Source organism: Antechinus flavipes, chromosome X (assembly GCF_016432865.1).
Source record: "Antechinus flavipes isolate AdamAnt ecotype Samford, QLD, Australia chromosome X, AdamAnt_v2, whole genome shotgun sequence".
Taxonomy (NCBI): Eukaryota; Metazoa; Chordata; class Mammalia; order Dasyuromorphia; family Dasyuridae; genus Antechinus; species Antechinus flavipes.
This window is the reverse complement of record NC_067404.1, coordinates 50,758,399-50,783,025: the sequence shown is the minus strand read 5'-3', so window position 1 is coordinate 50,783,025 and position 24,627 is coordinate 50,758,399. Positions and strand designations below refer to the sequence as shown.

Below are 24,627 nucleotides of genomic sequence, written 5' to 3'. Positions count from 1 at the left end.
ACCAAATTCATTTTATAATTCAGAGTTTTAAAAATGATTATTTTAGCTTGGTTGTGAAGACATACTTCTTATTAAAGTAGTAAGCATTTGATCTTTGTGGTTTTCTTTTTTTTTGTTGTTGTTGTCATGGTATTCTACTGTAAAATTTGCATTTAGATGTATTCAGGGATGAAAACGGCTAAGTAGAATTTGAAAACTGACCAGAAAACTTCACCAATTCCTTCAGTTCATATTATTAGCTTAAAAAGGGACCCTTATAAACTTGAAAAAAATGTTTTCTCTGTTACTATTTATCAAAGAATGATAAAATCTCCTTAGCTAGTTTTTAGTTTTATCTCTTCCAAAACCATTGGCTTTGGAATACAATACTAATAAAAACATCTAAAAGCTAGTCAGGCAAAAAGTTTGATATATCTCAGCAACTCAATATTTCCAAATCACTCATCCAGCAATCGACAAATAATAATGGCTAATGTTATTTACTTTAATTTCATCTTTAATATTAGATGTGTGTGTTAATTAAAAGAGAAATTCTGACAAAAGTTTAGATACTTTAAATTTTTCTTTGACCTGTGATTGCATTGTTATGAGTATGCTGTTTACTCTTGGAAATAATTTATTGTGTTTTAACAGTCACTGATCAAATAGTTTACCTTAAGTTTAGTGATATTCTTTTCTGAACTTGGGTGAGATTGATCCTTAGGAAATGGTCATCACTGACCCCCTCTTCTGCTGGCATTGCCAGTAGAACCACACAGTAACTGCTATGTCATGAAGGGGCATCAGAATTGGACTTGAATAAAAATTAGACTACTGTTTGTAATGAATGAAGATGGCAATTCTAGGTGAATTAAGAGTATGTAAATTAATAGTTACTTCAAAAAAGAAAAGAAATTAGGGTCTTCAGTTGCCAGAGATTTATCATTTCTTCTAAAATAACTTAAAAACAATGATGAGGATACCATTTTATAGATTGAAAGTATTGAGTCACAGTCCTAGTTTTTTTTTTTTCCATTAACAATGCTGTATGCAAAACCATCCCTTTTCTTCTTAGTGCAAAACTTTCACCATTGACATTTTAAATAGTCACACCTTAGGTTCTTAATAGTATGTGTATCAGGATGTGTTCTAAAACCAAGTAATTAAACTTACTGTATTCTTGAAGACTCATAATGAAGTCCTGGAAAAAGAGGGATTTGTTAAATTTGCTATTACTATTATATGCAGCCATTGTACTTTCCTTGACAAAAATTGGCATTTGGTGGTGCTTAGTTCTGCTATTGTGTGGGTTTTTTAAAAATGCTTTTAAAGTGCAATGCTTGAGTGAACTGAAAATTATTTTGGAGAAAGCTATACTGTTATGCTTTTCTGTTTTAGTCTTTTCACTGAAATGTCATTTTTTCTTTATTATTATGAAGTTTACAATTATTTCTTTATCCAAAGAAGAATAGAAAAGAGGAATGTATATGACACTGTGAACTTGGGGTATAGTTACTAAGTGCTATTCTATAGTGAAACAGACTCTTGAGGCACACAGATAAACGTAAGATAGGAACGTCATTAAAGTCCTTGTGGACAGAATTCTCTAGTTCTTTCCATGGTGGTGTCAGTTGATATAGGTACTATTTTTATTTGAAGTCTTTGTAAGAATATGAATTGTGTGAATATGTGAGAAGAAAATTGTATTTTACGTTACCATTGTATATCACATTAGTCATTTATACAGTTAACATTTTTTGCTAATTGCCATACCATAATAGTAGATGATGGCCACTTGGGTTTATTAAGGCTGGACAGTTTTTAATTTTTCTTTTGAATACCCATATTGGAAAGCTAAAACTGTTTCCAAGATAAAAATACCTCTCTCCTTACCTCCTCCCCGTAATCCTTTACTCCCCCTAATATTCCTTGCTTTGAATTCAATACGGTAAGATGTATCTTTATTAGTGTTTATTACACATATAGCATTTTTTTTTCTGTCAATATTTGCAAGGAGATTGATGTTTGAAAATTTTATTTTAGGACAGTGGAGATTATCCACTCACCATGGCGGGTCCTCAGTGGAAGAAATTCAAATCCAGTTTTTGTGAATTCATTGGTGTATTAGTGAGGCAGTGTCAATATAGTATCATATATGATGAGTACATGATGGATACAGTCATTTCACTGCTTACAGGATTGTCTGACTCTCAAGTCAGGGCATTTCGACATACCAGCACCTTGGCAGGTTAGCATTTCTAATTCTTTTCTATGTGCACTTTGAAAAGGTAAGGTAAATGTGTCAACAAGACATGAGCTGAATTATCGTCAGCTTAATTTTGTTTAGAATCTTATCATTAGGAAAAGGCTTCTTCTGCTGTATGAGTTACTGGACCCTGGGCCGATACATACTAGATGGCTGAGTTTAATGACAGGTTATAGATAATTTGGGAGGACTCTTGATTTCCTTATTGTGTACTCATTTATAATGATGGTACTGTTTTGTTTTTTTTTTAAATTTAGCTTTTATATCAATGGCCACAGACCAGATTAGAGACCAGAGTTTGATATGAAGAGGGAGTCAAGTAGATAGAATAAAGTTTAAAAACATCTCTTCTTAGATCCTCATCAATTGCAGCATCAGAAAACTCTTTGCATAGTAGACTTTGGAGAATTTGTAGTAATTATTTCTTCATTGTCTGGTTCTGATAGGTTTCACTTATTTTTAATAACTTGTGTGTATCATTTTTAACCAAAATGAATGTCTCATAAAGTTTAGTCCTAGAACTTTTGGGGGAGGGGTGTGGAGAGTAGTTTGATGCTTACTTTATGATCCTTTATACATTTCCCCTTTTTAAAAATGTCATAGAATAATTTTTTACAGCCATGTGAACACATTTGTTTTTTATTAAATATAGAAGGATCATAGATTATATAACTTTACTCAAAATTCTGATTAACTTGAATTATGTGATTTTTTTTTGGGGGGGAGGGGGTTCACTCCATTTTGAAGATGGTTAGTTTTGAAGTGCTACATTCTTTAAAGGAAGTGCTATTATATAACAGAGTAGAAAATTTTGAGTATAGTTGTGGCAGCTGCCTGAACTTTGCCTTTTTTTCTTGTGAATAGTAGGTTTGAACTTAGCTTAAAATGACCTAAAATTGCTGTTCTTTGCTTCTGATTCTTCTTCCTTAAAAATAGCTATGAAGTTGATGACAGCATTGGTGAATGTGGCTTTAAATCTTAGCATTAACATGGACAATACACAGAGGCAGTATGAAGCAGAGCGAAATAAAATGATTGGAAAGCGAGCAAATGATAGGCTGGAACTTTTGCTACAGAAGAGGAAAGAGGTAAATGGCTAACAGTATGGTTAGCTGTCAGTACATTTCCGGGCATAGGCAATATTTAACTAACTCGGTGGCACTGAATTATTCATCTAACTTTGCTAACTTCTTTTCCACAGACATAAAATGGATTACTTCAAATTTTATGTAATTTAGGATTTATTTTAACAACTAAAATAATGCTTTTAAAATTTCTTAGAAAGTAAAGAGAAGTATGTTTTTTTTCCATCAATTTGGTTTTAGATAAAGGCTGAACGTGAAGTGTTTCAGTCAAGCACTTTCAGTATACAGGATGCATTTTTTCAGTGACTACATTTGAAAAGCAAAATTGAGTAGAATTGCCTAGGCACATTTGTAAGAGAGTAAGCTTTATCTTAGTAAGAAGCAATGTCATGTCCCCCTTTGACATCCCTAAAAGATTTTTTGTGCTTTTGGAGCATGTATCCACTTAAAAACATTTTATTGAGTGTTGTGTTTATGCTTTTAGCTTCAAGAAAATCAAGATGAAATAGAAAATATGATGAATGCCATATTTAAAGGAGTCTTTGTACATAGATACCGGTAAGTCAAATCATTTCTTCTGTAGGCATGGGGAGCGGTTTGGGGAGGATGGTTGGAGCTGAAACCAGATCAGGTTTTGTTGGATACTATTTATTTTTATACTATTTGTGAGCGACCTGATATTTATTACTGTGGCATATATGTAGAGGCTACCAGATGATACTTTTTTTTTCCGAGGCAGTTGGGGTTAAGTGACTTGTACAGGGTCACACAGGTAGGATGTGTTAAGTGTCTAAGGCCAGATTTAAACTCGGAACTTCTGACTTCAGGGCTGGTGTTCTATCTACTGTGCCACCTAGCTGCCCCTCAGATGATACTTCTATACTCAGATGATACTGTATTAAGTGGGTATAACTCTCTATTTTTTATTCAGTGATGCAATAGCAGAAATCCGTGCTATTTGTATTGAAGAGATTGGAATATGGATGAAAATGTACAGTGATGCCTTTCTTAATGACAGCTATTTAAAATACGTTGGGTGGACTATGCATGATAAGGTAGGTTAAATGTAAAAAGTTATTTGGATACAACATAGAGATGAATTAGGTATCTTAGATACTATTCCCTCATAATCTTTGACAGTATAGTTCTTCTCTTTGAAAATAATTTTCAAAGTGTATTTCATAGAATACTTTGAATTTGGGGAGAATTGATTACTTTTACATATTTTTGACATTAGATTTTATGTATACTTAGACCAAGAAGTATGGAAAGAATATATATAACTTTAAAGATGAATTTCCTGAATGATGTAGGTGGATACTATTCATTTATATATAGACATAGACCTAACTACAAATATTTAACATCATATATGCCAACTTGATTTAAGTGTAATAAGAAGTACAGAAGGCAAAAGTACTTTTATATGACTTACCTTATATACTGTTTTCACTATATTGATATGGATTAAGATTTTACTCACATCGAAGGGCAACAAGGCATAGAAGGACTTTGATATTGGTGACTTGAATTGCAGTTTTATATAGGGTAGGAAACTGTTCTTGGCAATATATACACTATTTTATGCACATTTATGGAACCTTAGAATTGTACTAATTTATTTCTCCACTGCTTAAATATCATAAAATAATTAAGTGAAAAAAGGCTTTTATAAAGTTTTAGAATTTTTTTCTCCTGCTTAGTTTCCATTTTAGTTGACAGTATTATATACCTTGAAGATTAAAATGTAAAATTAAGTATACTTTTAATCTGTCTTTCAATTTCATTCAGCAAGGGGAGGTAAGACTAAAGTGTCTTACTGCACTGCAAGGGCTTTATTATAATAAGGAGCTTAATTCCAAACTGGAGCTCTTCACCAGTCGATTCAAGGTTAGTAGTATTTGATATTATCAAGCAAATTATCTTGAATTTTAAACTGGTTTTTATTTCCTCGTCTCCCTTTCCCTTTTAAACGTATTTTCTTTCCTTTTTATAGGATAGAATTGTTTCCATGACCCTTGATAAAGAATACGATGTTGCAGTGCAAGCGATAAAATTACTCACTCTTGTTTTACAGTAAGTAGCTATATCTATTGCATAAATGTATGTGTGCAGACATATTCAAAGAGATGTGATACATTTAGCTTGTTTAACCCTATTAGTCTCAAAGTTGATGAAAAAAGTTGAAAATAGCTTATTTTACATCCTTCAATGCCTCATGTGTACATAGTTTCACTCCAGTCATTCAGGGTACTTAGAGAAAAACAAAACCATTCTTTTAAGGAGCTGGATGTGGGATCAGGGTGGTAATTGGGGTATATCGTTTGTACCTGAATCACTCAAGAAAAGGTATTTTGAGTCTGTAGAAGCATTTCAGGAAAGACTTCATGTGGAGACTTGTACATGAGCTGATAGGGTTATATTCCACTTATGGGAAATTTGAGAGTTTAGGGAATATGTGCAAAGGTAAGATTCTTCAAGCCAGAGTGTAAATTATATTCAGTGTCAGGCTGAGGAGTTCATATTTATCCTAGATTCTGTCTGGAGCCACTTAAGGCTTGAGTATGGGAATGATATGCTCAGATCTTTGCTTTAGGAGGATTATTTTGGCTTATCCATGGAAATCCATGAGTTTTGAAAAGTGTGATTTGGTTGGGAGGAAACCATATAAGAGAGGCTTTTATTAGTCTAGGAAATATAAACTATGTTAATGATTGATTATGGAGAGGAGGGAATGTGAGATTTTCTTAAGACAGAAGCAGTAAGGTTTGGCACCAGGATATAATGTAGGGAGAGAGGCAGGATTCTATGATGACTGTGCCTGTGAATCTGAGAGAATTAACAGAAATGGGGAAGTTTTCATTAAATTCTAATTTATGAGGGTACATGGTGAGTTTAGTTTCTTGATACATTGGATTTGAAATAGTATAGAAGTCTCTTTGTAGTTAGTGCTGTATGACTAGAATTATATTGAAAAATTAAGGGAATAGAGTGAAGAAAGGGAATATAAGGTGCCCAACTTCTCTTCCGACTCCCAGTAAGTATTGCTTTTCCAATATCCTGTTGGACATCTCAAACTGCATATCTGGTAGACATCTTGAACTCAGCATGGCCAAAATTGAACTCATTATCTTTCTCACCAACCCTTCTCCATTTCTTATCAAAGGCCCCACTATCTTTCCCATCAGATAACCTAAATATCATCCTGGACTCTTTATTCTCTCTCACCCTTCATATGCAGTCTGTTTCCAAGGCCTTTTTAATTTTTTCTTACGTATTCTTCCTTCTCTATGGACACTACCACCATCTGGATTCTTCATTATCCCATGCCTGGACTGTGGTAGTATGTTGTTTGATCTCTGTGTTTTTGGTCTTTTTGTTGTAGTCCATCTTCCACTCAGCTTTCATAGTAATGTTCTCAAAGTACAGGTCTGACCATGTCATGCCCTTACTCAGTAAACTTTTAATGATTCCCTATCACTTCCATAAAATCTTGTTTGGCATTGGAGCTTTTTAGAACCTATTGCATCACATTTTTATTCCCAGACTTCTTATACTTCCTCTCCCTCCTCCCCTGCTATTTTCTTTTTGAGCCAGTGACACTAGCCTTATCTATTCTTTCCCCTTTAACTCCTTCTTTCCCTCTCTCCTCCCTCCCTTTTTCCTTTCCCCCCATTCTCCTCTCCCCCTTCCTCTCCTTCCTCCATCTCCAACTTTGGATATTTTTTCTGGCTTCTCATGCCAGGAATGCTCTCCCTCCTCATTTCTGTCTCCTGGCTTTCTTCAAGAAGCCTTTTGTAGACCCCTTAATGTTAGGCCCTCTAAGATTGACTGTAGTTTTCCTATATATAAATTATTTGCATGTTTTCTCTCCACTTAGACTGAGCTCCTTAATAACTGGGTCTGGTGTTTTTTTTTTTTTTTTGTTTTTTTTTTTTGCTATTCCCTTCTTCCTCCCTCCATTGACTCTGTCCCCTATACTCCCTGGTTTCTATCAAGTTCCAGATAAAATTCTATCTTTTCTAAGAAACCTTTGTGTCCTCCATAATGTTTGTTCCTTCCCTCTGTTGATTATATTTCATCCTGTACAAACACACAGATACTATTCACTGTTTGTGTATAGTTGTTTGCATGTTGTCTTCCATTAGATTGAGCTCCTTGAGCATAGAGACTGTCACATTGTCTTTCTTTGTATCTGAGTTTTTTTCCCCCCTTTTTCACAGTACACATTAGTTACTTATTGAGATGCCTTAAAAAGTTGATAGAAAAAATATATTGATTTATCCTTTCATTTAAAAAGTTGCTGTCTACATGGAATTCTAACCAGGTATAGAAAACATGTGGTTATTGAAATAATATTACAACGGAACAAGAATTGTGCACTTTCTTAGCTCCATATATTCAACTAGGTCCTAATGATTTACTGTTTGGAGGGGAAAAAAAACCAAAATAGTTTAACTAAACCATTCGTTGTGTATGACTTGGACTACTCCCTTATTTTGTTGCATTTAATCTGAAAGGGTTTTATAAAATACAAAATACTCAAAAATTAAGGATTATAATTCTTTTGCTATGTGACTTTTTGAAAATTGTTCTGTCCTCAAATGTACCCCATCACCATACTAGGTGCTTGATAAATGTTTCTTGGCTAAACTGTTCATCCTAATAAAGAGTTTTAGTTTAGGTTCTATCAGTCCCTACACTTGGGGAATATTATATGCATCATGATTGTGCGAAGAAGACTGACCCATAGGTATCTATTTCTGAAAGGAGAATACAACCAGAGAACGAGGAGAATTAAGGAGAATGAATATTAAGAAAAGGAAAAGATCATTCCTAGTCTTTGAAAGAACAATTTTAGCAAAGAAGTATATTCAGAATGTAGATTGGAGAAGAGAGAAAGGATGACTATGTAGTGACAAAATAGAGGTAGTCAGATGTAGGTGACCCTTTCTAATGATTTGTCATCAACTATGAACAAAGGTAGGGGCAAGATAGTAGCTGTGGGGGAGGATTAGGTAAAATGCTGGGACGATTTGGATATTCTTGTATGCATCAAGGATTGAGGCCCCCAGAAGGGAGATATTTGTGTTGTGGAGTACAGGGAGCGAGTTGACAGGCCATTTCTAGAAGTTATATATTAAAAGATTAGACTTGGAAAGGTTACTAATGGAGCAACTGAGAAAGTTATATAAGAGAGATTATGGTACTTTGCAACTGTTGATTTTCAAAGTTTTCTCAATTGAGTAGAAAAGGCAGAGTGAGTGGAGTAAAGGTTTGTAATTGGATTCATTGAGCCTCTTGTTCATTTGTTTCAGTGGCTTCGACCCCATTTTTTTTTTGTTGTTGTTTGTTTTTGCAAAGATACAGGAGTGTTTTGCTATTTCCTTCTCATTTTACAGATAAGAAAACTGAGGCAAATAAGAGTAAAGCAACTTTTTAAAACTTTTTTAAAGCTAAGTAAGTTCTCTTGAACTCATGAATGTTTTGCTCTTGTTTACAGTGTTAGTTAATTCCTGAACCAGCCATTAGTACCCAGGACTTCTGAATCCTAGTTTTCTGCTCTTTGAATAAGTACTTTTAAAACTAGTTTTTCACATTTTTGGAAAATGAGAATTCCTCAGGAACCTTTATAACATTTTTCTTTCAAGATCTGCTTTATGGGCTTAGGGCAAGTTATCTGGAACATTGGGATAGAAATTTGAAAGGGAAATGAACTGAGAAGAAAAACCATGACTGTTTTTGAAGTTGAATGAACTTTCTCAGGAGGTACTGAGTTTTTTCCCTGTAATATCAGATGACTTGTCATTGACAGTGTAGAGAGAATTGGAGTTGTTAGACTAGTTGGCTTCTAAGGTTCTTTATAAATCTGAGAAGCTGTCATCATATTAAGTAACTAATGAAATTTCATCGACTATGCATTATCTTTACTGCCCTATAAAATTAAGACCTAGGATAAGTTAAATGCTTGAGTATTCTAAGATTTTACAGAAACTTTATGAGATCATAGGTTAAAGTGTTGTGGTAGTAAATTGAAAATAGTGACCATCATTTGAGGAGTAATTGAAATATGAATACATTAAAAGAATGTGAAATTCTGAGAAGTGTTTGTAGACTTGAATGAACGGATAACTCAGATAAATCAGCAGCAAGGAAAACAAGTTACATAATGATTACAGTAATGTGAATTAAAACAGTTCCAAAAGTCAACTGAATTCAGTTTAATTGGTAGGATAGATGAGAAAACTCAGCATTACTTAAGACTAGAGCTCCAGATTGTATGCTGTTAGGCTGATATCAAGTACCAGCGACCTTACTTATCCAATTCTCTAGATTTTTAATAAAAGTGGGAAACATACAAGAAGATTGACAATTGAGAAGAAAGAAGACTAAAAAAGTCTAAAAAGACTAAAAAACTTTTTAGAAAGGTTTCCCTTAGAAATGCCTGCAAAATTCCCTTGTTCTCTTTCTGCCATCAAAGTAAGGTGCATGTGTTAGTCACTGTGCAGTTATTTGGGCCTCTGATCCTATTGGTTTGGGTACTTCACCATTATAGAACACAGCCCATTTGTATCTTATTATTCTGTTCTGTTCTCTATACTTTCTCCACAGTGTAATCTACCCAACTTGAGATTTCTTAATATTACATGGGTACCAGTGGAGCATTAGCCATTTACGTTCTCAACTGGTTGTGTATGATTTCTGTCATTTCGATTTGGTAACTTACGATAACAGAAATGTGTCCCTTTTTTATCTTTTGAGATTGATGGTTTGCATTTATACTATGAAAAATATTTTTTTTCAGAAACACTGTAGTTAATCATCTAATTATGTGATTTAAAATTTTAGCTTGTCTTATCTTTTCAGTATTACTAGCTGATTGTAAGATGATCTTTAAAATAAATTCTAACTCTTACAATCTTTAGCTCTTTGATAGTGTTGTTTCCTTTGGTCAGTGTTCTTCACTTTAACTTCAAGGGTTTTATTTTTTTATTATTTGACACATGAAAGCAACCAGTTTAGAGGGATTTGTTTAAGAAAAAGGATTCAAATGTAAAGACAATGTTGTGGAACTGCAGATGAGTTTACAAGTGTTTATCATCCAAAATGCCAGTTTTTTTTTCTTCATATTATTTAGTTAGGCTGCAATATTACTACCATTTTTCTCAGGTGGTTGGTGGCCATTTGCCTACTATGGTCAGGGCAAGTAGGTATTTGTGCTCACTAAGATAGAATGAGGCTTATTTAATTTCTTTTTGAATTGCTAATTTTGGGAGGAGATCCCAGTTGTGGGTTTTTTGTCTTTGAACTGTAATTTGAAGTTACACAACTGAAAAATGAGTGAATCTTGATAACTTTTTTCCCATAGGAGTAGTGAAGAAGTTCTTACTGCAGAAGACTGTGAAAATGTGTATCATTTGGTTTATTCAGCTCACCGGCCAGTTGCAGTAGCAGCAGGAGAATTTCTTTATAAAAAGTAAGTCAGGTTTATATGTCTCTTTGTGAAATTTATAATGTTTACATTTTTCTGTGTCTTTTAAGAATCGTAACCAAAACACTTTCTCCTAAGAAAATGCTAGTTTAAGTTAAGTTGGCTTTTTTCCATATTTAATATTACTTTAAAAATCCCAGGTTGTATCATTTTTAGTGATATTTTAACAATGACAAACTCAATGGATTTGATGCTGAAACAAAATTGCAGACAATCTAGTTCTCTGTCTTTATTTACATGTGAAGTCACTGAGCCCCAGGGAAATGAAGTGACTTCTCATGGTCACAGAGGTTAGTGTTACATGGTCACACAAGTTAGTGCTTTGGAGTCTTTGATCCCCAATTCAGTGTACTTTCTGCCCTGAACCAGAAATGTATTCATTGTTTTTATTTGTTTCAAAATATATTTTAATGGACTGATCTTTAGAGTAAAGCCTATAGTGATACTCAACTTGATTTTGTAAGTTCAAAATGTGACTCATCAAACCCTCAAATTTGACTTCAACATTTACTTCTGCTTAGTTATTTCTCTTCTGTATTATTGATTCAATAAAAGCTTTACTAAATTTCCCTGATAAAGTAACATTTTAGAAACACATGTTTAAGCCATCCACTTTTTTGGAGGGGTCCTATCAGCAGAAGTTTAGGAATTGGTACACAGCTTGGTAATGTAGCAATTAAAGCTCATTCTAGAGTCAGGAATACCTGAATTTAATTCTGGCCTCAAACAGTAACTTTTTGACTGGAGGCCTCAGTATCCTTAGTTGTGAAATATGCTGAGGCACTTAGCACAGCATCTCTCTCATAGTAGGTACTTATTAAATGCTACCTTTACTTTGTGTGATTTTTAACATCTTTATTTGAGGGGATAGAGGCTGGAAGGAAATGATAGTTCAGAATAGGGAGAATGAATATATAATGATCTATGATCATTGAGCAAATTTTGTGGGAAATTAGGATACTGATAGTCAGAGGGAACATGAGACTACATGGAGTCAGAAATTTTTATGTGCTTTGATGTTTTCCTCACGAGGTTTTAGTATTTGAATTACATGGAAAATTAAACAAAAATGTATATATTAGGTTTTAGTAACATGCCTTCATCTCATTGAGTAATGAGATTTAATTTAATTTTTGTTTGTTTTTTGAAAAACAACCCTCTATTACCTATAGAAATGTACTGCTGACTGTAAGTTTGTAATTTTTCTTTTTTTAAATTGAATTTTTAAAATCCTTTTTTTGTCAGGGGATGTGAATTAATAAGTGAGATTGAAAAAGATTAGTGCAGCACCTTTGGGGAAAAAAGCCTTTATTTGTTGAATTGAAAAACATCAAATGTCCCCTACTAAAAATATGAGTTATTTTATAAAATGGAAATATTTTAAAGTAATTCAACAGAGTAGGAAATAAAAATGGTTCACTTTCCATATATGGAGGAAATATTGGTGGCCATTATGGACAAAAAGTGTGTGTTTGTCTTTTCTTAAATTGTTAGTCAGAATGAGTTTGGAAAACATCTTTTTTAAATTACAGAAATTTTCTTTTTTTAAGTAGTAAATTTTTTTGTTTGGTTGTAGGCTTTTTAGTCGCAGAGATCCCGAAGAAGATGGAATCCTCAAAAGAAGGGGAAGACAGAGCCCAAATGCCAACCTTGTCAAGACATTGGTATTTTTCTTTTTGGAAAGCGAGGTTAGTAGCATTTTTATATTCTGTTCAACATTTTCTTTGCTAATTTTATTTTATTTTATTTTATTTTGTCTTCTTTTTTTTTAATAGCTTTTTATTGACAAAACATATGCATGGGTAATTTTTCAACATTGACCCTTGCAAAAACTTCTGTCAACTTTTTCTCTCCTTCCCTCCATCACCTCCTCTATGGGCAGGTAGTCCCATACATGTTAAATATGTTAAAGTATATGTTAAATACAATATATGTATACAAATTTATACAGCTGTCTTGCTGTACAAGAAAAATTGGATTTAGAAAGAAGGTAAAAATAACCTGGGAAGAAAAACAAAAATGCAAGCAAACAATAACAGAGTAAATTTCGCTAATTTTAAAAGCTCATTTTGATAATTATTCCTGCTGGTAGAACAAGCTCAACCTGGATTGAAGCCATTTAATGCATTTGTAATTTATTGTGTAAATGATGTATTCTGTCATAATATAATGACACTGACTTTATAATGACACTTGATCACTAACTTTTTTTTTTTTTTTAACTGAGTCAATTGGAGTTAAGTGACTTGCCCAATGTCACATAGGAAGTGTTACATGTCTGAGGCCAGATTTGAACTCCGGTCCTCCTGACTTCAGGGCTGGTGCTCTATCTCCTGCGCTACCTAGCTGCCCCAATCACTAACATTTTAATGTTAATAGAATAAGTCTGCCTTCTTCCTGATGGGCTTAGCTAACTTGTCTAAGTTTGTGACGTACAGGTTTTGCCTGTTTACAATCCATCAGCCTGTTCTACATAGCAGTTTTACTTGTTTTTTGGCTTTCCTTTGGATTACTTGTCTATGGTTGTTAATGTCCTTAGTGTTTGCTTATCTTCTAATTTTATAAAAATTAAATAAGATAATACATTTGAAAAAAGACTTTAAAAGAATCACTTGGCAGATATATTGCTATTTTGTCCCGACCCTACTGATTTTAATTGAATCTACGTTTGTCAACAAATTTTTGGATAGCCCTGTATTAAAACATTTTTTTCTTCTTCTTTACATCTTTGAATACTGGCTTTTATTGGAGTGTTCCAAACTGAGATCTTGAATATGCATTAAGATAAATTTTTATTTAAAGTTCTTATCAATTGTGTCATCTTCTAGTTTTAAAAATCCCTATTATATTTTATAGTTTGATATAGTATGTACTTAGTGGCACTCCTTGCAAGTCAGTGCAAAAAGAAGTGTATGCAATTTATAAACAAATATCTGAAGTCAATTTTATTTTTGTATGCAAGTAATAGATTTTTAATTTCTAGGTTAATATGATTCCTAAATATATTTTAGTTGCTACTCTAAAAAATGAATAGGAGTTAAAAGGAAAAATAAAGCTAGTTTTGAATTTGTCTCTCCACTTATCACATGGGGAAGGTGAGGCTCTACATGGGCTGAATATTTCTGGATCACTTTGAACTGTGCTTTCTTGTAGTTACCTCATTATCCTGATTTGGTTTCTATTGTTGGTCTATAATTTTACATGCAATGCAGAGAGTAAACAGTAACACAAAGTATTTTTTTTTAGTATACTTTTGTAGTCAGAATGTTCTCATTGGAAAGGGACATTAAACATTTTTCATTTATAAAGTGGGAAAATTAAAGGATGGATATAAATGCTGCTTTTAGGTCATATGTCCAAGTAGCAATATGCTGTTCTTTGATGTATATTAAGCTGTCATTTATGAAGTATTCAATTTTTAAAGTAAATTATTTCATCTAGAGTTCATCCTGTATTTCAAATTCCTTTTCTCTCCTTTACCAGAGAGCCACCCCTTTTAACAGAAAAATTTTTTAAAAGTATGAATATACAGAAAAAACTTAAGATTTGTCAAAATCTGAGGGTATGCTCTACCTTCCACATACTTGGATCATCCACTTATGGAAAGGAGTTGGGGTTGAGAGAGACATGTAGCTCCTTTCTCATATTTCTTCCTTGCTCTCTGTAATTTTGTGACATAAAAGGTTGTTGGTTCTTTCTGTTTATACAATGTATATAATTTTAAAAATATTCTAATTTGTGTTACGGGATTTAAAAAAAAATTTTCATATGCTTCTCTGTACTTATATTTTTATGGCAATAATATTACTATTTCTTTAGCCATTTAAAGTTTCCCAATTTTTTCCCATATACCTTATATGATATTAATGTTATTAACGAGAGCTTTGGTGTGATTTCTGGTAATGATCCAGCCTAGATAGTTTACCTGTAGCTTTTCTTTTCTGTTTTGTGCTAATCTTTTTTTCTGTATAAACCTTAGTCTTTTATTTGGTGACAAGGAGTTACAGAAGGGCAGTCCCTGAAAGGGATATGATGTGAAGCAGTTATGTTTTTAACTAAGAAAATATTCATATTCATTTCAGTTGCACGAACATGCGGCATACCTTGTGGATAGCATGTGGGACTGTGCTACAGAACTGTTGAAGGACTGGGAATGTATGAATAGTTTGCTGTTGGAAGAACCACTCAGTGGAGAGGAACGTAAGAAAGTTTTAAATTTTAGTCTTTCTAGACCCTTTTGAATTTAAACTTCTGGCTGACTAACAGTGATATAATTCTAATTTGACATAAAGAAATTAGTGTGTTAATTATTACATTAAATAGAGATGATATGTGTGATTGATCTATCATGTATATGTACGTATATATAAACACATACATGCAAACAATGTAAAATATATCTATATATCATGTTGTAGATTGCAATTCCTATACCTAGATTTTTCTAGGTAAATTCATTCATCTGAGAAGAATGAGTCTCCTAGAGCCTGGTTATAGACAGGAGAGCCAGTTACAGAATAATTATTTGCGGTAATCTGGTGATAGAATTGACTTAATCTTTCTCATTTGCAGCATTAACCGACAGACAGGAGAGTGCCCTTATTGAAATAATGCTCTGTACTATTCGACAAGCAGCTGAATGCCATCCTCCTGTGGGAAGAGGGACAGGAAAAAGGGTATGATAGTACTAAAGACCTTGAGATATGAAAATTTTCTTTTCAAACATTATGAATTTGCTTTCTAATATGTATTTCACTTAAATTATTTCATTTAATTTGGGGTATATATAATTTGAATTTATAAACTCAATAGATTCTTTTTATTTTGTCTGAAGTTCAAGATTGATGTTTTCATTTTTTTTGGTCTGGTTCTCTTGTTATTGTAAAGATCTTTTAGGTTCATCTGTTGATTTCAGTTTGGTTACTAAAAACCCCAGTATTTTTGTACTCTAGCTTTTATTATCGTTAATAACATTATTACAGCGGTCACTTATAGTTTTGTACTTCTTATACATGGTTCCCGAAGAAGAGTTTAGTAAAGTAAAGCATATTCTGACATAATTTCACTGTCCCTGGTTACAGTTTTTATTCCTGTTTTTCAAAGGTAAATATGAGAGTTGTTAAGTAGGGGTGTGTTGATTTTGCTTCCTGCCTTTTTAGCTTTTTAGTTGAGGGAGGATAGAATCGGATAGCTGAGGAAAAATGATTTTTTTAAAAATTAAGTTTCTTAATTTTTATTATAGATAGCCTGCTTATGTAGACTAATTCATAGTTAATATATAGCATTCAGGTGGAGAATTTTGATACTATGATGTTTAATAGCAGATAAAAATTATATTTTAGAATTAGTATTTGTAGTTTTTAAACTTTGCCACACCTAACATATCTTCTAAATTTAGGTTCTGACAGCAAAGGAGAAAAAGACCCAACTAGATGATAGAACAAGAATTACTGAACTGTTTGCAGTAGCCCTTCCTCAGTTGTTAGCAAAAGTAAGTTAAAAACTGATCTCAATGTTATTTAATACTGACTGTCACTTGGATACTTCACATCTATAATTGCTTTACAAATACAGTATTTTATAAATATACTGTTACTGATAATGCTTATTTAACACTGCTATTATTGTTACTTTTTTTTAAATTTCAAAGTACTCTATAGATGCAGAAAAGGTGACTAACTTGTTGCAGTTGCCTCAGTACTTTGATTTGGAAATCTATACAACTGGCCGATTAGAGAAGGTAAGATGGTATCTATGTACACAGTATTTAACCTTAAAAATTAGTTTCTTTTCTATTGTATTGCATAGTTGTGTTCAAGATGTAAGTTATTAATAGTACCCTTGGGACATCTAGATGATGCAGTAATCCTGAAGTCAGGAGGACCTGATTTCAACTCTGGCTTCAGACATTTAATGCTTCCTAGCTGTAGTGACGCTGTGCAAGTCATTTAACCTCAGTTCCCTCAGCAAAAAATAAATATATAAACTAAAAACCAAAATTCTATAATAGGTGGGATCAAGAAAATTCCTTTTTGCCACCTTCATTTCTTAACATTATTACAAAGATAATTTCTTTTTTTTTTTTTTTTTTTTTTTTTTGGATTTTTGTTTATAAAATAGTCGAATTTTGGATCAGATAATATCACTTTAAATATTTGTTCAATGTTTATGTTAATTTATGTTAATTCTAAATTCTGTAGAGTTGATATGAAATAAAATAAACACATTAAATACTAGGTTTTTCTACCTTGTATTGGTTTTCTAGTCTTTTCATCAAGGGGCTATTATTTCTCAGTTTTATATCCTAGTTTATTTTCTTAGAAAAGAATGATCATAAAGTTAAAAATAGGGGTTTGATTTTTGAACTATTTTGTTTTCAGTTTTCTTGTCCAGCCTGGGTATGAATCTAGGTACAAGAGCAAGACAGTGTAATATGGCTCTTAACTCACAATATTTATAAGCTTTATTGATTTTTATTAGTATTCCATCTTTCTCTTATTATGGTATTGTATTTACCTTGTTTTACTGACAAATGTTAATTGACTTTTTTGCAGCATTTGGATGCCTTATTACGACAAATCCGGGATATTGTAGAGAAGCACACAGATACGGATGTTTTGGAAGCTTGTTCTAAAACATATCATGCACTCTGTAATGAAGAGTTCACCATATTTAACAGAGTAGATATTGCAAGAAGTCAATTGATAGATGAATTGGCAGATAAATTTAATCGGCTTCTTGAAGATTTTCTGCAAGAGGTATTTGTCCTTTTTGCCTTTGGGACAACATCTTCAGTGTTCTTAATAGATTATTATTACTTGCTTAGTAGAATTTTTGGTCAAATTTTCATTTTTGACACTTGCCATACTGTTTAGTATATGTCTGTCAAAATAGAGGCTCTAATGTTCATATTTAAGAATTTTATAGTGATTTCATTTGAAACTATAGAAAGTTAGTAAATCATAACTTATGATTGGATTTAGGCAAAAATAGAAGTCAGTTGATAGATTTTTGGTAAACTTGCATGTATTACCTTCACAGTTATTAGTTTATAAATGACTTGAAGCTGAAGAAGAAAGCTGAGATTGAAAAAATGGGGGAAAGAAGGGTCAAAGAATAATACTTCATAGCACTGATCCAAAGGAGTGGGATGATGATGAGAATAATAGTTTATATTTGCATAGAAGATTTTCATATAGCACATTTATTTCCTTATGAGGTAATACAGGATTTGGAGATAGGGATTTGTCTAGCTGATCATGTCAACAAGCTTTTACTAAACACCTACCATGTTTTGGATTTGTGGGTGATACAACAAAAAGCTAAAGCAGTCCCTATTCTCAAGGATCTCAGTGTTTTTGGGGAGACAGCATACAAACGAAAAATGTCCAAATAAGGAATGTAGGACAACTTGGAAAGCACTGGCATTGAGGAGGGCTAGGAAAACCTTCTTAAAGCTAAGGTTATAGGAAAGAAACTAAGTTGTGGAAGATGAGATTTCCAAGCCTGAAAGAACGTTAATTAAAGGCTATGTCCATACAGGATAAACTCTTCTTTAGGGAATCCCTTCTGTTGCTATCTGCTAGCATCAGAGGCTGTAGAAAGCTGTACTAAATTGGAAGAGGTATTTATTTATTACAGGGAGAATGCAACATGCTACTGTAGAAACAGCAAGGAGACATAATCGTATTCCATACTAATTTGGTCCATAATATTCCATTATATTCATATAACATACTTTTAAAAAAATACCCATTACCCTGTCATTGGGCATCTATTTTGTTTTTGGCTCTTATTTTAAACAATATTTTAGTATGCTTTTTGGTGTCTGAAAAGCAGGATTCCCTTATAAAAAAATCCTGCCATGGAGTTGTTGAAAGCTTACCATAGTTATTTAGCTTTCTGACCTTGATCAACTTTTTTTCCCTCTCCTTTTGCTTTGACTTCTTCATATGTGAAATGAACTCAGCCCAGCATGTAACCTATGATTCTTCTTCAGGTATATTTGAGAGGAAAATATTGTTTGTATACAGTTTTAATTGCAGTTTGGGCTAGATGGTCTCTGAGCTCTCTTGTTAGTTCTTTGACTTGCTTATTATGTGTCCACATACATAAGTCAGTATGTTTTGGTGGATGAACCTAGGTTCAGACCAAGCGTGCTCATTATTTACTCTCTTTAAGCTTCAGTTTCTTCATTTACAGAATGATATTTCTAATTCGTAGGGCAACTGCTTCATAAGATTGTTAGATTCAAATGTGCTACATGGAAAGCACTTTTCAAATTACAAGTCCATATTTTCATTTTTGCTTTTTATTATTAAATATTTTCTCTACAGAAATTATTTGCACAGTTGAAAAAGCCATATTTCTACTTCAAATTACCAGTCTTTGTGTTTTACTTCCTTTGTTTTTACTACAATAATTATATGAACTCCCCTTTTAAATTAAATGATCTGTGTAATGTTTAGTTTAATATTTTATAGATTATCCATTTGAATTCTATTCTTCAGTGTGTTTACAGTTTTCAAGGAATTAAAAGGTATTGATATACTGGTGTGGAATTCTTAAATGAATTCACCATTTAAAAATTCTTAAAATAGTAATTTTTGTGTGTAGGAGAAATTTAGTTTTTGAATTTACAGTATCAGAATTCTAGAATTCTGCTTCTTCATTAGATATAAGACAGTAGTGAATAATTTAAAATTACAAGCACATAAGAAATGAATCAGAGAAACATCCTTTTTTTCCCTTTCTCCTTCCACCTTGCCGCCCTCCTGGGCATAGAAGAAAAACAAAGAAAAACAAAACTCCTTTTAAAGCAAGAATAATCAAGCAAACCCAATTTTCCTATTGGCCATCCCCTCTCCCAAAGAAAGACTCTTAAGCAGTACTCTGAGTTTATTACCTTTGTTGGGAGATAGGCCATTGTGTTGATCAAAGTTCCTAAGTCTTTCAAAGTGTCTTTAGGTTATTGTTTATCATATACTTTTTTCTCCTGGTTCTACTCATTTAACAGTTTGTCAGTTCATAGTTCACAAGTTTTCCCAGATTTTTTTCAAACTGTCCCCTTAATTATTCTTATAGTATCATTATGTATTCTCTTATATTCATATAACATAACTTTTATATTTAGCAGTTCCCTAATTGATGGGTTATTGCCCATTTAAAAAAAAAAGACTACCCTTGGCAAATTTTTAAAATTTCTGTAGAAGAAGCTTCTGGACTTTTCTTATCTTTCCAGCCTTATTCTCCTCATCTTAACATGGGGATGATAATAATAATAATAGCTAAAATACATTTCTTTACAGTTTGCAAATTTAATTTTTCTATCACCTTGTCTTTTAATCTGAAACAGCTTAGTTAACTGAATTTATCACATAGCTAACTAGATATTTGATCCAGCTGGTTTTCCCTCCTTCCCTTTCAGTTTTAAATGAGATATTGTTAAGTACCTAGCAATGTTTTTGTAAAAAACAACAGAGTAGCTAGCACAGTGGGTAGAGTGCCAGCCTGAAGACTCATCTTCCCCAGTTCAAATCTGACCTCAGGCACATATCAGCAACATGACTCTGGACAAATCATTTAACTTTGTTTGCCTTGGTTTCCTCATCTGCAAAATGAATTGGAGGAGAAAATGGTAAACCACTTCCTTTTCTCTAACAAGAAAACCTCTGTAGGGTTACTAAGAGTTAGACATCAATTTATTACAACATTTAGATTTTTATTTAATAACTTCTCATTTTACATGAATTTAGCCCGTATATCCTTGAGACTTTTTCTTGTGACACATATTTAGTACTTGTAATAATATTTTCTTTTTTGCTCCTCCCTTATGTGTTCCAATTTAGCTACTTTATTATGAGCCTGATTTTCTTCCTCATTTCCCCCTTTCTGTTTTTCATTAACATTGGAAAAAGATTGTTCATCCATTTTATTTCTCTCCTCACTCATCCTTTATTTGTAATGTATCTGTGATGTAACACTTGTTATTTCCTATGTCTCTAAAATGATTGCAGGCCTTGAAACAGGAGTAAAAATTGCAGTTCTCTTGTTGTTGCCCATCTCATACTTTGCCTTTCTCCAAGGTGGTGGTTTTGTTTTGAACAGTTAGGACTTTCCTGTAGTGATTTATAGTGTCTAATATTATACAATTAATATTAATAGGGTGAAGAACCTGATGAAGATGATGCCTATCAGGTCTTATCAACATTAAAAAGGATCACTGCTTTTCACAAGTAAGTGTTAATGTTACAGGGTGATTTATTTTATTGGGTCTCAAAGTGTAGAACCAGAGTGGTTGGAAACTTTAGTAAAGCAGATTCTGTTCACTTTTAGAGAGGAGTGATTATTATTACTCTCTTAGAATAGAACAGGCTGCTTTGGTAAGTAGAGTTAATGACTGCTTTTCTGTGGTTGGATGAGTGCCTGTTAAAAAATATTGTAGATTTTATGTTTTGTCTTAAAGGACTAGTAAATGTCTCTTATAATTCCTCAGAGACTTCATCAATAAACTCTAATTTATTTCATACATTGTCAATTTAGCTGAGTTATTCTTGGAAAAATTTCCTGAGGTTGAAGAAAGTTATAATTTATCATCCTTTAATATACTAATACTTATATTTTGAATTGAAAAATTACTAAAATTATTTTAAAAATTTTCAGAATCCTAAAAGCAAATCAGACTTTGAAAAAATAGTATTGCGGGGAATTTATTATTTGGATCTGTTTTTTGTTTTTATGGAATGGGTGTTTATGGTGATAAATAAGTATTATTTCTTTAACAGTAATGTTACAAATTAATGTGGTTAAATTTGATTTTTTAATGACTTCAGCTTTTCAAAATTTCTTCCAGTACCCATGATCTTTCAAGATGGGATTTGTTTGGTTGTAACTACAAGCTATTGAAAACTGGTATTGAAAATGGAGACATGCCTGAACAGGTTTGTATTTAAAAGTTGTATGTGTAGGTTGGATTCTAGAAACATTTGACTTGTCTGCTAACTTTGTGTTGTTTATTTTTATAGATTGTTATTCATGCATTGCAGTGTACTCACTATGTAATCCTTTGGCAGCTAGCAAAAATTACCGAAAGCAGCTCCACCAAGGTATGTGTTACTAGCTACAAGCTTTTAAGTAGTTAATGTTAGTACAGATAGTATAGAGATTTGTTAGGGGGGGACCCCAAAAAACTTATTTGAATGCCCTCTTTACCTTATTTGCTGTGTGCACTTGCCTAACTGAAGTCAAGTTCTTCCAACTCTAGTCAATTTTAAATATTTTTAATGTGATTGTTAAAATTTGCTTTATGTCCAGAAATTTTTTTTTCTTGTTTTAAATTAATAAATCATGCGTGGCTATTTAAAGTAGGTGCAAATAGTATTTCACAAACACAGATTGGGAGTAGTTGAAAGACAAAGCACATTTTAGCATATATTACTCAAAAAATAAAAGAAAAACTACTGAAGTGAATAAGTAAAAAAATCAAATACATCCTACTGCAAATCATTTCCTCTTCCTGGGGCTCAGTTTCCTCATCATTAAAATGAAGATGTTAGTCTACATGTTGTAGATTTTTTTATGCTCTTGTTTTCTTCTGGCATTGACCCTTCTCAATAAATGAGAGCAAAACTTAGATGTTATAGTTAATGAATTGGAAAGGTAAATTATAGAGTCTTTTCATAGACTCATTAAGACAAATTAAGTAGAAAGTCCTTAATGAATTTTCCTAAAGTTTTGGATTTTAATCTTCACTTTTGTTGCATAAATTACACTTCTGTGCATGAAGAAAACCTTAAAACCAATACTAGCTCATCAACTATCCTTTAAGGAAAAAGGAATTCATATAGAGGAAATCACATTTCTACTGCTCATTTACTAATAATCAGCTCTAATTTATACTGGTTTCTGTTAACCATATATAGTTTTTCTGTACCATTGAATTCTGAAATACTAGAGAATACTGTCCAGAAAAATCTGAACTTGGGTTTCTGTTGAATAAAAATCAGTCATGTATGGTACTTTTTTCATGTATTCTTTTACAATGAAGAATGATGATAGAGCAAAAGAAGGCAATTGGATTTGTAAATTAATATTTGTTAGCTAAGGATTAGTTAATTAGCATTGTTAGCATTTTGATAATATAGCACTTGAATTGTTTTCTTTTATATCTTGACTTTTTTATAGTAATAAGTGAAAATGTCTGTGAGAATGATTTCTGAGAAAACAGGATTCACAATACACACTTTTAATTTTTAATTATCATAAATTATTTTCCAGGAGGACCTACTTCGTTTAAAGAAACAAATGAGGGTCTTCTGTCAGATTTGTCAGCATTACCTGACCAATGTGAATACTGCTGTTAAGGAACAGGTTCGTTTTGTCAATATCGTAGCTAGTGATAACATTTGGATAATTATCTAAGATGCCCTTTTGTTTGGTAGGGATCTGGAAAGCTGTGTTTAGTTTGGTAATAAATCTCATTTTATAATACAAAACTTACATTGCTCAAATTGTTAGGCTTGAATATCATATAATTGAGCGGGCAGTTCTAGTGAATTTGCTTCATATATGTTTTTATCAGCCTGTTTTCTTTGTGAAGCCTTTTTGGAGAGTCTAGCAAACATGCATTTCCCAGCATAGAAACTGATTATTAGAGTTTATTGACAAGCAATTTTCTAGGAGTTTGAAAGCACATGGCCATATAAATCATATGTTTGAAGTTTAGTATACTCATTCAACTCTATTACATGTCACATTGTTTTTATGAGGAAATTTTTTGAGAATTCTCCCTGAGATTCTAGGAGCACATTAAAGCTATTACATCGATTGAAATTCCCCAAAGTTTATGGTGATTATTTTGGTCTGGGAATTAAGTGTTCTACTAGAGGGAGCATTGGAAGTAAGAGGTGAAATCCTCCTTCTGGTAGAAACCTTTGCCATAGTTCTTAGCAGCCCTGCTGTAGATCCCTGTTCCTTATTCCTTTAATACAATCTTGTACTTTCTCTTCCACATATCCTACTCCTTCATACCCAATAGGAAAAGACAGAGTCTCATATCTGAGTCTTTGTTTATACAATTTTGAAATAAAGGAGATTGGATACCTTGAAGAGCTGGAAGCGCGATCACCCTTGGGAAAATATAGAAAATGGGTTGGGTATTCCTAAGCAGCATCCAGAGGCAATTGTCAAGGATAAAGAAATCCCAAACAGTGCCATTGACAGCCTCTTCATTGAGATAAATGTTGTCAAGTATTTTCTGCATATAGAAGGGATGTATAAAAATTAAATGTGCACGTACTTTGAAAACATGTTATACTTTGAAAACACTAGTGGGAATTTGATACCAGTTGTTTGAGGATCCTGTTGATCCTTCACAAGCACTGCACCAACAAAACAATTTTCTACATTTGAGAGCAGGCAGGAATTTTAAAGCTGAAATATTACTCTTTTGTCTTTTCCTTCAGCCATCTAGGATTTGAAACTTGTATCAGAATTTGATAAAATCCATTGTGATACTTGGTTACCATTAGGCTTTTGATGATCCTCCTCCCTCCATCTTTAGTATCACCTTGAATAAAGAGGAAGAAAGTATTGTGGTGTTTATTCCTTTTCTAGGAGATTTTGTTGATTAGGTTGCTGCTAGCTATTTTCTTACTTTCTAATGGAAATGCTTTGGCCATTTATCATTATCCAATCTTCTTACACCATTTTTGTAGGATTCAAACGTTAATCAAAATACTGTCATCCTATCTTTCCAAGAGCTTGTTTTAGGGTTAACTAATAGACTCGGAGACTGCTTATTTTTT

The 24,627-nt window shown here is 32.7% G+C and overlaps 1 protein-coding gene across 4 annotated transcripts in view; it reads left to right on the top strand.

Annotated features, from left to right (window-relative positions):
* Positions 1-24,627, top strand: part of STAG2 (stromal antigen 2) — a 128,392-nt gene that overhangs the window by 73,691 nt on the left and 30,074 nt on the right. For all 4 annotated transcript variants that reach the window (XM_051969254.1, XM_051969253.1, XM_051969250.1 and 1 more), the window contains exons 7-23: positions 2,023-2,227; positions 3,182-3,333; positions 3,815-3,888; positions 4,262-4,385; positions 5,122-5,220; positions 5,327-5,406; positions 10,700-10,807; positions 12,399-12,510; positions 14,905-15,022; positions 15,395-15,498; positions 16,221-16,313; positions 16,473-16,562; positions 17,377-17,580; positions 20,987-21,057; positions 21,675-21,762; positions 21,847-21,927; positions 23,099-23,191. In XM_051969254.1, the coding sequence (XP_051825214.1) occupies positions 2,023-2,227; positions 3,182-3,333; positions 3,815-3,888; positions 4,262-4,385; positions 5,122-5,220; positions 5,327-5,406; positions 10,700-10,807; positions 12,399-12,510; positions 14,905-15,022; positions 15,395-15,498; positions 16,221-16,313; positions 16,473-16,562; positions 17,377-17,580; positions 20,987-21,057; positions 21,675-21,762; positions 21,847-21,927; positions 23,099-23,191 (1,896 nt within the window). The remainder of the gene's footprint in view (positions 1-2,022; positions 2,228-3,181; positions 3,334-3,814; positions 3,889-4,261; positions 4,386-5,121; positions 5,221-5,326; positions 5,407-10,699; positions 10,808-12,398; positions 12,511-14,904; positions 15,023-15,394; positions 15,499-16,220; positions 16,314-16,472; positions 16,563-17,376; positions 17,581-20,986; positions 21,058-21,674; positions 21,763-21,846; positions 21,928-23,098; positions 23,192-24,627) is intronic.